The sequence below is a fragment of the Brassica oleracea genome, chromosome C3, assembly GCF_000695525.1.
Source record: "Brassica oleracea var. oleracea cultivar TO1000 chromosome C3, BOL, whole genome shotgun sequence".
In the NCBI taxonomy this organism is placed as follows: Eukaryota; Viridiplantae; Streptophyta; class Magnoliopsida; order Brassicales; family Brassicaceae; genus Brassica; species Brassica oleracea.
In genome coordinates, this window is record NC_027750.1 from 46,094,838 (window position 1) to 46,107,208 (window position 12,371).

The window sequence follows — 12,371 nt, forward strand, 5'->3', positions numbered from 1 at the left end:
ATAAAGATAGAAAATATCCGAGACGTTTACAGTGAGAGACACATTGTGTCTTTTGTTAACACTAGAAGGCACTTTGTGGATATGAGACACATTGTTGGGACAAGTGTCTTTTGGGTTGACTGAAAAGCCCCCCAACGGTTAACTAGGGTTAATGGGAAGAGGATGTTCCCTTTAAGGAACCAAACTAGACATTTCTTTATTGTAATAAATGAAAAAGGTGAAATAGTCGGATCTCATTTCTGTCCGTCGGATTATTTTTTAAAAAGGAGATCCAATGGCTCAGAAGAGACGTGTTGGTTGGGGTCGCCATAAATGTGTTTCCTTTAACGTATCTTGCTGTGTGTTTGGTTTTTCAACGACGGTGAGAGATAAGGCGAGGAGAGATTTAAGAGATAGAACCGACGTAGGGAGCTCCGTTCTGAGTTCCTTCGCTGCAGAAGTCATGGTTAGTTTGTAGTTCTAGTGGATATATCTTGTTAGAGTGTAGTTTCGAAGCTGTGGTTAGGGTTTTTTTTATACTATTTTCTAGATTTTCATTGTAAACGATGTACGTTGTTAATGCAGATGGACGAGATGTGTATGGTGATGTGTGGAGCATGGCTATGTGGGTCTGACGGGAAAAGGGAGTTTGTTGTGGACAAGAGAAACATGGCGAGAATGATACCTGTCCATGAAGCGCTGACCATAAAGGAGATCGAGGGTCAGGTGTTTGCTGAGTTCAAGAAGTCGGAAACTTCTTTCAATGTAGCGCTTAGCTACTGGCCACCAGACAGCAAGGACCTTGTGACAGGAATTAAAACACCCCCCGTCTTGCTGACAAGCGATGGTGCGCTTAGGTATTTCTTTTCCCACATGAAAGTCACCGGGACTTTGAATCTGTTCGCAACTTTCGACAGTTTGGGGTATGCTACGGCTGCTGCTGACTTGGATGGCTTTGAAACACCGAGATGCAGTACGAAGCAGCGCGAGAGTGGTAGTAAAAGAAAGGATGTCGACCTCTCCAGCGTTGGTTCGAAAACCAACTTCATTAACCTTGATGATTTTCAGCTTATTGAGGAGGTTGAGAAATTAGAAGAGAGGTTGATGTCAGAAAGTAACCCCACTGGTGGAGGTGATTGTAGTGGCTGGAGTGACGGTATTGACAGTGACTACAGTGGGCCAGAAGAGATTGATGAAAGGGATGTTAGGCCTAGAGGTTATGACGTTGAGTTTTTGGAGCCACTAATTGATGGTGATTTGGGAGGCCGCAACGCTGTTGAAGTTGTGTTTAACGACAAAGAGGCCAATGGGGTTGCGAAGTTGTCGGAGGGTAGCAGAAGTGAGCCTGTCGGGGAAAGCAGCGGCGGTGGTAGATGTTTGAAGGGTGAGATCCATGTGGATGACTTCGCTTGGATGGGTAGAACGAGTTTAGGTGGACGGAACACTCGTGGTCAGGAGCCGGGTGGTCAAGAGTAGAGTAACAGGAAGCTGGAAGATGTCGATGACGAAGAGTTTGACATTCCGCCTCTGTATGATGACACAGTCTACGAAGCCGCCGAGATCCCAGGGTTAGATGTTGAAGAGGCCGATGGGGTTGTTCATGTTGGGAAGGTGTATGGTAGTAAAGTCGATTGTCAGATTGCTTTGGCGATTTATGCTATCAAAGGGCAGTTTCAGTTCAAACAGACGAGGACAAAGGTAGACTCGTTTGTGTGCGAGTGTCCCGATGATTGTTGTGACTGGAGAGTCACAGCTCACGAGATAAGGGGGTGTGGTTACTATGAAATTAGGAAGGCTCAGCTGGATCATTCTTGTCCAATCGAGAGTAGGAATGGGTATGGTAGTAGGGGGACTGCTAGGGTTATTGCAGCGGTGTACAAAGCAAAATTCAAAGATCCTTCGAAAGGCCCAAAGGTGGTTGAAATCCAACGGCTTTTGATGGAGGATCTTAGGATATCGGCATCTTACATGAAGTGTTACAGAGCCAAAGAGCAAGCAATCTTTGAGTTGAGGGGACCAGATGATGACTCGTATATGAAGCTGGCTGAGTATCTGTATATGCTGAAACTTGCTAATCCCGGGACGGTAGCTGATATTGAGACAGAGGTTGACGACGAGGGGGTGGAGCGGTTCCTTTACATGTTTTTGGCTTTTGGGGCATCTATTAAGAGGTTTCAGAAGCTGAGGCATGTGTTGGTTGTAGACGGCACCCATCTAAGTGCGAAGTACAAGGGAGTGTTGCTTACAGCAAGTGGACAAGATGGCAATTTCAAAGTGTTTCCTTTGGCATTTGCAATAGTAGACAGTGAGGATACTGAGGCTTGGACGTGGTTTCTGCAGAAGGTGGAGAGGCTATTGGCGGATTCGAGCAACCTTGCTATAATATCAGATCGGGCCACTTCAATTGCCAATGCGGTCAGCTGTTTGTATCCACAAGCCCACCATGGGTTTTGTATCGTCCATTTAGCCCGGAACGTGAATGCTAGGTTCTTTAGCAAGGGGTTAGCGAGGTTGGTGACTGCGGCTGCGACTGCGCATAGGCTGAGGGATTACAAGAACTTCTGTGACAAGATCAGGGCGTCAAACAACGCATGTGGGGTCTATTTGGGGAAGATAGGGTCTGCCCATTGGTCTAGAACGTACTTTGAGGGGCAGAGGTATAATATAATGACTAGTAACATAGCTGAACAGCTTAACAACGCATTGGAAAAGGGTAGGTCGTCCCCAATAATTGAGTTGGTGATGTTCATACAAGGGATGACGACAAGGTGGTTCAGTGCAAGGCGTAAGAAGGCCAATAAGCACTGGGGTTTTGTGAGGGGCAGCAAGGTGAACTCTATTTCTAGCTGGAGCTGCCAAGTTGTTGGGAAGTTTGGTGGTTCTGAGAGTGTTCAGTTGGAGCAGAAGAAGTGTACTTGCAAGTACTTTGACCACATGAAGATACCATGTGGGCATGCCATGATTGCAGCTGACAACCTAGGTCTCGCATATGAGACTATGGTAGGACATTGGTACAAGACGGTGGCGTGGAGGGAAACCTATGCAGGTGTTATTAGGCCAATTGGCGACCCTAGGGACGAAGATACTCCCGACGATGTCAGGAATGCAATGTTAATGCCACCATTGACTAAGAGGCCACCAGGAAGGCGTAGGACCAAACGATTCCCCTCGACAGGGGAGATGCCGGTAGATAGTTTTTTTGAAATTGTTTTGGCGATTATTTATTTTTTGTGGATATCCATCTGTGTGCTAACAAGTTTGCTTTTTTGATGCAGGGCCCTAAGAAGAAGACTGTGCCTAATAAGTGTGGGAGGTGCAAGGTAGAAGGACACAACCGGACTAATTGCACTGTTCCGATATGATTGGAGATGTAATGTTCTGTAATGAAAGTTTTTTTGTGAACGGGTATTGTAACGAGGTGTGGGGAGAATTGTTTTTTGTACCGAACCTGTGTAACCTCAAGGAGTAATTGTTTTGGTATTTGTAATAGAGATGATAATGCCACTGATGGTGTGAGCAAAAACCATGTTGGTATGATTTTAAGAAACAACTTTATGGATGCTTATCTATGGTTTAGTTACCCTTTGGTGAGCATATGTTTTGGTTGCTCGTGGTTAGAGAGTTAGTTTAATTTGGTAAAAAATTGTGATGTTTGTGGCATCGTGTGTGGTCTGGGATGGTTGTGAAGGGGATTGGATGTTTGATATTCCTATTGAGTGTAGTTCTTGTAGATTAAAAGTTGGAGTACTATATGATATGTAAGGGGGTGTGTTGCTACGGGAGGGTTTTTTGTGGTTAGGTAGGCCTTGGTCAGGGTGTTCGTCGCGGTTCAGGGTGTGGGCGTGGTGAATGTTTTGATTTGGGCATTGGCGTGTATGACATGTTTGTGGTCGTGGTGGTTATGGTTTGGCTACACGTTGTTGTAGGTACGAAAGGAGGTGTGTGCGGTCATGGAGATTGTGGTTAAGTACATATATAATGGCAGCCATTGGCGTGGATGACTTATTTGTGGTCGTGGTGGTTATGGTTTGGCTACACGTTGTTGGAGGTACGTCAGTAGAAGTGTGTGGTCACGGAGATTGTGGTTTAGTAGGTTCTGGTAGTAGGTATGTAAGGGCAGCTAGGAGCGTGGATGACATGTTTGTGGTCGTGGTGGTTATGGTTTGGGTAGACGTTCTTGTAGGTACGAAAGGAGGTGTGTGTGGTCATGGAGATTGTGATTAAGTAGGGTCTGGTTAGCAGGTATGCAACGGAAGCCATGGGCGTGGATGACATGATTGTGGTCGTGGTGGATATTTTTTGGCTACGATGATATGTTTGTGGTGGTGGTCGCTTGTTTAGGGTGTGGTTGTGGTGTAAGTGGTGTTTTGTGTTTTATTATGGATGACATGTTTGTGGTTGGTGTGTGTATAACAAGAAGCTTAAGTGGTGTTTGTTATCACGAAGTTAGGAAGTTGTCAGAGTGGTTGTGGTCAGTTTCTCTACAGTTGGTTTGTAGGAGATGCAGAAATGAATTTTTTAAAAGTTAGGGGTCCATAGTGTTTAGGGTCTGGCTGTGGTTTAACGTTAGATTCTTTATTGTTGGTGAACAAGGTTTTTGCGTGGTTGGGAAGGTTGTGGTCAGGATGACATGTTTGTGTGTGTATAACAAGAAGCTTCAGTGATGTTGGTTATTACGAAGTTATGAAGTTGTCAGAGAGGTTGTGATCAGTTTCCCTGCAGTTAGTTTGTAGAAGATGTAGAAATGATTTTTTTAAACGTGTGGGACCCGCTTGTTTAGGGTGTGGTTGTGGTGTTAGTGGTGATTTGGGTTTCATTATGGGTGACTTGTTTGTGGTTGGTGTGTGTATAACAAAAAGCTTAAGTGGTGTTGGTTAGCACGAAGTTAGTTTGTAGGAGATGTAGAATTGATTTTTTTAAACGTGGGGAACCATCGTGGTTAGTGTGTGGTTGTGGTGTAAGTGTTAGTTTCGTTATGAGTATGTATGACATCTTTGTGGTTGGGTAGTTCATTGAAATAGCGTTGACAAGGGCTATTGTGTGATCATGATGAAACAACTCTTATGTGTGAAGGTAATTTGGTAGTTTGGATCAATGTTAGTGTAGTTGGCACTAATGTCCCAATCTTTATTGTTATTTCCTGAAAACGTTGGTAAGGCGAATGTGTTTGTTGTTGAACAGGGATTTGACGTGGTTAGGGAGATTGTGGTTACGATGTGAATTCTAATGGCTTAAAGGTAGCGTGTGTTCTTGATTGTGTTCTCTTTTTACTATTACTAACTCAATCTCTCTATGTTTTCTCTTTTTCCCCCACAGAGAAAACAGACAGAGATTGTGTTATCAGGTATGTAAGGGCAGCTAGGGGCGTGTATGACATGTTTGTGGTCGTGGTGGTTATGGTTTGGCTAGATGTTGTTATAGGTAGGAAAGAAGGTGTGTGTGGTCATGGAGATTGTGATTAAGTAGGGTCTGGTTAGCAGGTATGCAATGGCAGCCATTGGCGTGGATGACATATTTGTGGTCGTTGTGGTTATTGTTTGGCTACGATGACACGTTTGTGGTGGTGGTCGCTTGTTTAGGGTGTGGTTGTGGTGTAAGTTGTGTTTTGTGTTTCATTATGGATGACATGTTTGTGGTTGGTGTGTGTATAACAAGAAGCTTAAGTGGTGTTTATTATCATGAAGTTAGGAAGTTGTCAGAGTGGTTGTGGTCAGTTTATCTACAGTTAGTTTGTAGGAGATGCAAAAATGAATTTTTTAAACGTGAGGGGTCCATGGTGTTTAGGGTCTGGCTGTGGTTTAACGTTAGATTATTTATTGTTGGTGAACAAGGTTTTTGCGTTGTTGGGAAGGTTGTGGTAAGGATGACATGTTTGTGGTTGGTGTGTGTATAACAAGAAGCTTCAGTGGTGTTGGTTATTACGAAGTTATGAAGTTGTCAGCGAGGTTGTGGTCAGTTTCCCTGCAGTTAGTTTGTAGGAGATGTAGAAATGATTTTTTTAAACGTGTGGGACCCGCTTGTTTAGGGTGTGGTTGTGGTGTTAGTGGTAATTTGGGTTTCATTATGGGTGACTTGTTTGTGGTTGGTGTATGTATAACAAGAAGCTTAAGTGGTGTTTATTATCATGAAGTTAGGAAGTTGTCAGAGTGGTTGTGGTCAGTTTATCTACAGTTAGTTTGTAGGAGATGCAAAAATGAATTTTTTAAACGTGAGGGGTCCATGGTGTTTAGGGTCTGGCTGTGGTTTAACGTTAGATTATTTATTGTTGGTGAACAAGGTTTTTGCGTTGTTGGGAAGGTTGTGGTCAGGATGACATGTTTGTGGTTGGTGTGTGTATAACAAGAAGCTTAAGTGGTGTTTGTTATCACGAACTTAGGAAGTTGTCAGAGTGGTTGTGGTCAGTTTCTCTACAGTTAGTTTGTAGGAGATGCTAAAATGAATTTTTTAAACGTGAGCGGTCCATGGTGTTTAGGGTCTGGCTGTGGTTTAACATTAGATTCTTTATTGTTGGTGAACAAGGTTTTTGCGTTGTTGGGAAGGTTGTGGTCAGGATGACATGTTTGTGGTTGGTGTGTGTATAACAAGAAGCTTCAGTGGTGTTGGTTATTACGAAGTTAGGAAGTTGTCAGAGAGGTTGTGGTCAGTTTCCCTACAGTTAGTTTGTAGGAGATGTATAAATGATTTTTTTAAACGTGTGGGACCCGCTTGTTTAGGGTGTGGTTGTGGTGTTAGTGGTAATTTGGGTTTCATTATGGGTGACTTGTTTGTGGTTGGTGTATGTATAACAAGAAGCTTAAGTGGTGTTTGTTATCACGAACTTAGGAAGTTGTCAGAGTGGTTGTGGTCAGTTTCTCTACAGTTAGTTTGTAGGAGATGCTAAAATGAATTTTTTAAACGTGAGCGGTCCATGGTGTTTAGGGTCTGGCTGTGGTTTAACATTAGATTCTTTATTGTTGGTGAACAAGGTTTTTGCGTTGTTGGGAAGGTTGTGGTAAGGATGACATGTTTGTGGTTGGTGTGTGTATAACAAGAAGCTTAAGTGGTGTTTGTTATCACGAACTTAGGAAGTTGTCAGAGTGGTTGTGGTCAGTTTCTCTACAGTTAGTTTGTAGGAGATGCTAAAATGAATTTTTTAAACGTGAGCGGTCCATGGTGTTTAGGGTCTGGCTGTGGTTTAACATTAGATTCTTTATTGTTGGTGAACAAGGTTTTTGCGTTGTTGGGAAGGTTGTGGTAAGGATGACATGTTTGTGGTTGGTGTGTGTATAACAAGAAGCTTAAGTGGTGTTTGTTATCACGAACTTAGGAAGTTGTCAGAGTGGTTGTGGTCAGTTTATCTACAGTTAGTTTGTAGGAGATGCAAAAATGAATTTTTTAAACGTGAGGGGTCCATGGTGTTTAGGGTCTGGCTGTGGTTTAACGTTAGATTATTTATTGTTGGTGAACAAGGTTTTTGCGTTGTTGGGAAGGTTGTGGTAAGGATGACATGTTTGTGGTTGGTGTGTGTATAACAAGAAGCTTAAGTGGTGTTTGTTAGCACGAAGTTAGTTTGTAGGAGATGTAGAATTGATTTTTTTAAACGTGGGGAACCATCGTGTTTAGGGTGTGGTTGTGGTGTAAGTTTTAGTTTTGTTATGAGTATGTATGACATCTTTGTGGTTGGGTAGTTCATTGAAATAGCGTTGACAAGGGCTATTGTGTGATCATGATGAAACAACTCTTATGTGTGAAGGTAATTTGGTAGTTTGGATCAATGTTAGTGTAGTTGGCACTAATGTCCCAATCTTTATTGTTGTTTCCTGAAAACGTTGGTAAGGCGAATGTGTTTGTTGTTGAACAGGGATTTGACGTGGTAAGGGAGGTTATGGTTACGATGGGAATTCTAATGGCTTAAAGGTGGTTGTTAAGCCATGGACGCGCAAGAGTGGTGGGTGTGTGAGGTGTGTTGTGTATGTAGGTTGCGTGGACATGTTGACGTGGTTACGAATGAAACCCGATGAATTAAGGAACAAAAAATCCCCCGTGTGGTTAAAATCACAGCTAGAACCACAATAAAGCTAACCATCACAAGGAGATAAATTGGCAAATTAGCAAAAGCTTCTGCCTAGATTAGTTTGTTGACAAAAGGTTACATAGTAGTTTCTAGCCGGGATGACAACAATACAAAATACACAATAAGTCTGAAAACTAGGAAGGCACATTAGTAGAATACATGAAAAGGTGCCTTGTTAATCCGTAGAATAAAGTTAGGGAGAGAAGACTAGTAGTAAGCTGGTAAGACGATGGTTTTATACTCTTCCATTGCGTATTGTCGGCGGACCTTGTCAACAATGTCATCTGTGACACCGCTCATGTGTGGAAAAGGGTCACCGTAAAGATGTAGCTCCATAAACTTAGCGCAGACTGGACCGCAGTCGCCAGACCGGGTGTTTACATAGGTGCCCGTTTTCCACTGACATGTAAAAGGAGATAGATCACGGGAGTTGTTCTTCACCACGTAGCGGATGAGATAGGGGAGCATCTGGAGGATGGGCCTGAGAAATCGTTGAACATCTTCCTCGTCGTATAGAGAGGGTAGTGAATCTAGTACGTCGACATGCCCAGCACGGAGGTCGATGGCTAACCCCACCCAGTGTCTGTCAGCCCAGATCATCGGAGTGTATACCTTGTTCACTTTTTTCATCCAGGTTTTACCAGGGAGCAAGATCAGTTTTGATATCCGATGGTCCCACCGGATTTTGTCTTTCTTAACTACGGCTTGGAACTGGCGATCTTTGGACTGCATCAATGAGGTAAGGGTGGGAGGCATAAACGTCGCATTCTCCATCTGTAGCACATCTTTGTGATGCATGTCTAGCATGTTCATTAGCACCGCCATGTGCTGGAGGGAAAAAGAGAAAACAGACAGAGATTGAGTTAGTAATAGGTGAGAGTGGGGGACGATGCTATATCAGTAACTGTGGTTGCACGTACCAGAGAGTCTGTCCATTGGGAGAGAGTAGCAAGCTGGAGGAGGAACTGGTTGCTGAAGTCGTGTTTCGAAGGTGTGACGTGGAAGCTGATAGACATAGGAAAACAAAAGAGAAAGTTGATGAGTGAAAATGTAGAATGTATGGTTAGAAGAAGATGGTTAGTGATCTCGCATACATTTTTTTGTTGGCTGCCATGGTTTTCGCGAAAATGTCCCGTAGATCCTCCGGTGGAGGAGTGACCAGGAGGTAATGGGGGAAATCCGGGCGGTTGAGGAAAGTTTGGGCTAGTCTGCCTCAGACGGCTGATGGTCCTTTGTTTTTTTGGCTGGCGATGAGTCAATGAGCTCGCAAACTTCCTGGTCAGTCGTTTGTGCCTGCAATATAAGTGGAGCAAGTAGTAGATTGGAGACATCGATTTCAAAGGTGAAGAGAGCTATTGTTAGAAACAGTACCTTGAGTTCGTCCACAACCCTGCGTACTGTCTTGTTTGGTGATGAATCACTAGCTTCTACCACCCCGTGTTCTTTGTTTGGATCCTAGAGCAATTAAAAGAGTGAGTGAGTTTAGAAAGAACGGTGGTTATAAGCAGAGGATCAATAAAGTATCAATGAATGAGGAAGTGTCCTTTACTTGGTAGATCAAACGGCTGGTAGACCCTTTAAGAGTAGCTGTTGCAGCGAAAGCATTGGGCGTGGAGTAGTGGGTAGAGAAGCCAGCGGGCTTGTTTGGGGAGCTGGTGGGTGTGGTAGTCAAAGCAGGTGGTGGAGTAAATAGTGGATTAGGAGAGATGGTGGGTGGGGTTGTGGTAGCAGGTGTAGGGTTAAAAAGTGGAATTGGGGAGTATGGAAGGGCTGAGGAGTCGTAGACAGGCGGGGCGCTATCAGGTTCGGGTATGTAAGACCGTGAGAAGGCGATGATTGGGATGTTGGTTTGTTAAGAGGGGTAGCATCAAACTGTGGCAAAGTCCCTATTGGGGCGTATTGTTGTGAAAGACGTCCTTGAGGGTAGAGAGCGGTAGGAGGTGGGAGCGGGTGTTTTGGAGAGGTGAGCGCAGTGAAAAGGGGAGATACTTCGGTAGATATTTTTTTGATTGGAGAATGTTGGGCGAGGGAGATAGCGGGTAGAGGAGAGTTATGGTCAGGTGAGGGTGGGTCTGATGTTGGGGTGGTAGGAGGTATGTGGTTGGGCGGTGCGTGGTCAAGGGGGTCGATGACAAGGGGGATACATGATTGAGTCTCGTGGGTGGGAGAGTTGTGGTTATCAAAGCCGTTAGCAGGTGATGGGTGGTTATGTGTTTTATGGTTAGGAGATTGGTGGTCAGGAGATTGATGGGAAGTTATGTGGTGGTCAGGTGAGTTGTGGTCAGTCGCTTGGGGTGGAGTGGAGCGTTGGTTATGAGAGTGGAGTAGGGGAGAGTGTGGGACGGGAGAGTGATGTGGAGAGGAGTTGTGGTCAGCAGAGGGTTGATCCTCTGATAGGTGATCAGTAAGAACGGGGTTGTTGAAATCAATGCGTCGAGAAGCACAATGATGGGCACGGTATTGACTCAGAATAAGAGATCCAGAACCCAAAATGCCATCAGAGACCTGGGAAACAGTAAAACCTCAAAGTATGTTGAGAAGCACAATTTGTAATGGTTATGTATGTTGTTATGCAAATCAAATGGGTTACCTGCTTGGTCTTACGCCTCTTAGAGTTGGGAGAATCATGATGATCGTTGACGTGAAGATCATTAGTCTGTTGTGGCTGAGGTGCGCTCCTGCGACGATGCGTGACAACAAACTGTGGTAATAAAGAAGTGGCTCTGCTCCTTTTACGTTTCCGGTGTAGCTTTTGTTTAAGACGCTTGTTGGATGCTCCCAACTTGGCGACTGTGGCTTCCAACCCGGTGATTTTGCCAACCATTACGGTTGCATTGGCTTCCAAAGTGGAGATTCTAGCTTCTAACAACTCGTTGGAGGGGGCAGGGGTTGGAGTGGAGGACGCTTGCAAGCGTGTGCTACGCCTTTGTTCTGTAGGTACAGAAGTTGCTTTCGACGCTTTGTGAGGTTTGAGCGTAGACTCCTTTCTTTTCCTCGGAACAATGTGTTTCTTGTGGACGGGTTGTTCCGGTATTGGAGTAAACGTGAAAGCAGGCTCCGAGCAATCTCCTCCGGGCCACATAGTTTTAGAAAAGTAGTGGTTGTTGGCTATCAGCTGCTCCATGTATGTCACCTTATCATCTGTCTTTTCGTTTGGCCATTCCCCCCACCCAGGATGTGGTCCCTTGATGACCGGTATGAGTGGTGTCACCAGCAGCTGCATGTGACAGAACACACAAAGTTAGTGTGGTCAGTCAGCAAAAGAAAGACAAACAATGGGCGATAGAGGAGCTATATACTTACAGAGGGGTTAACTTCGACTTGTAGAACTGCGTCTAGTTCAATGGAAGGATGGTTAGATAGATTAGGCTTGGTAAGGTCCATTATTGTCTGGTCGTTTAAGGGAGCAGAGATCTTCGAGAGCAACAGGGGTATGGCTCTGAAAGCGAGTAACTGCAGTGCTAGAGGGAACCCAGTGAGACAGAATGTTTCTTGTTTGAGCTTTAGAACAAGCATATCAACTGGGCTGTCGACGGGCTTGCCTTTCTCGAACTTAGGCGGTTTCATGCAGAGTATAGTGTGTAGGAAAGATTCACGCCCCCAAGGGAATTCGAGGAAAGCATCAACATCGTCCAGCATCTGAACGTATCTCAGCGTAGGGCGGTGAATCTGTTGGGAGGCGATCAAGATTCCATCGAGTATGATGATGAGAGCAAGTTGGATTCTCCTCCACTCATCCATTTGGTGGTCGTGCTCAAGCTCGTCAGCTAAGTCTGTAATGGTGATATTGTCGTACTTGCCAACTATCTTCTGCCACAACGGATCTTTGTGTGCGCCCCTCTGCTTGTTTGCATCCTTTCAGTTGTGGTCAGGTGCTTCGTAGCCGTCGGGAAAAGAGCCACAATTAAGGCCGGTAATGGTCCCAAACTCTTCGAGGCTGAATCTAAGAGGGTCTTTACCAAACACAGACCATAGCGTGTGTTCTTGATTGCAGCGCAATTGGCGGGAGAGAAGGCTGTGTATCAGCTTACAGGAAACTGGGCACTGACGAGTGGGGAGATCAAAAAGCTTTCCGAAAGAAGATTTCCTAATCTTTGCAAACGCTGGAGAATCGCGAAGAACATGGCGAGCGAAGGCTAGAATGTTCGACCTAGAGTAAATATTCAGACGATTTCGGGGGAATCTATCAGTGGCGAAAAGCCTCTCGGGGAGGCGGGTATCACACGCCCGCTCTGCAAATTATAAAGAAAAATGCAAAATTTTAGGGTTTGTTCAAAGCCGACGGAATCAATTAGTTTATATGTGGGAATATGGAATCAGGAAAAGTGAGAAGCTGGAT

General features: G+C 44.7%; 1 protein-coding gene across 1 annotated transcript; it reads left to right on the forward strand.

Annotated features, from left to right (window-relative positions):
* The first annotated feature begins 274 nt into the window (after positions 1-274).
* On the forward strand, positions 275-3,341 carry LOC106330742. Its single transcript, XM_013769164.1, has 4 exons — positions 275-445; positions 565-1,441; positions 1,523-3,165; positions 3,255-3,341. Exons 1-4 carry the CDS (start codon positions 275-277, stop codon positions 3,339-3,341), a joined length of 2,778 nt encoding a protein of 925 aa, XP_013624618.1.
* Positions 3,342-12,371: the final 9,030 nt, after the last annotated feature.

Excerpts from the sequence above, each read along its gene's own strand:
- LOC106330742 (XM_013769164.1), top strand. The coding sequence starts at position 275 with ATGGCTCAGAAGAGACGTGTTGGTTGGGGTCGCCATAAATGTGTTTCC. Across the intron at positions 1,442-1,522 it reads CACTCGTGGTCAGGAGCCGG|TCTACGAAGCCGCCGAGATC; the intron begins GTGGTCAAGAGT and ends ATGATGACACAG. Across the intron at positions 3,166-3,254 it reads CCTCGACAGGGGAGATGCCG|GGCCCTAAGAAGAAGACTGT; the intron begins GTAGATAGTTTT and ends TTTTTGATGCAG.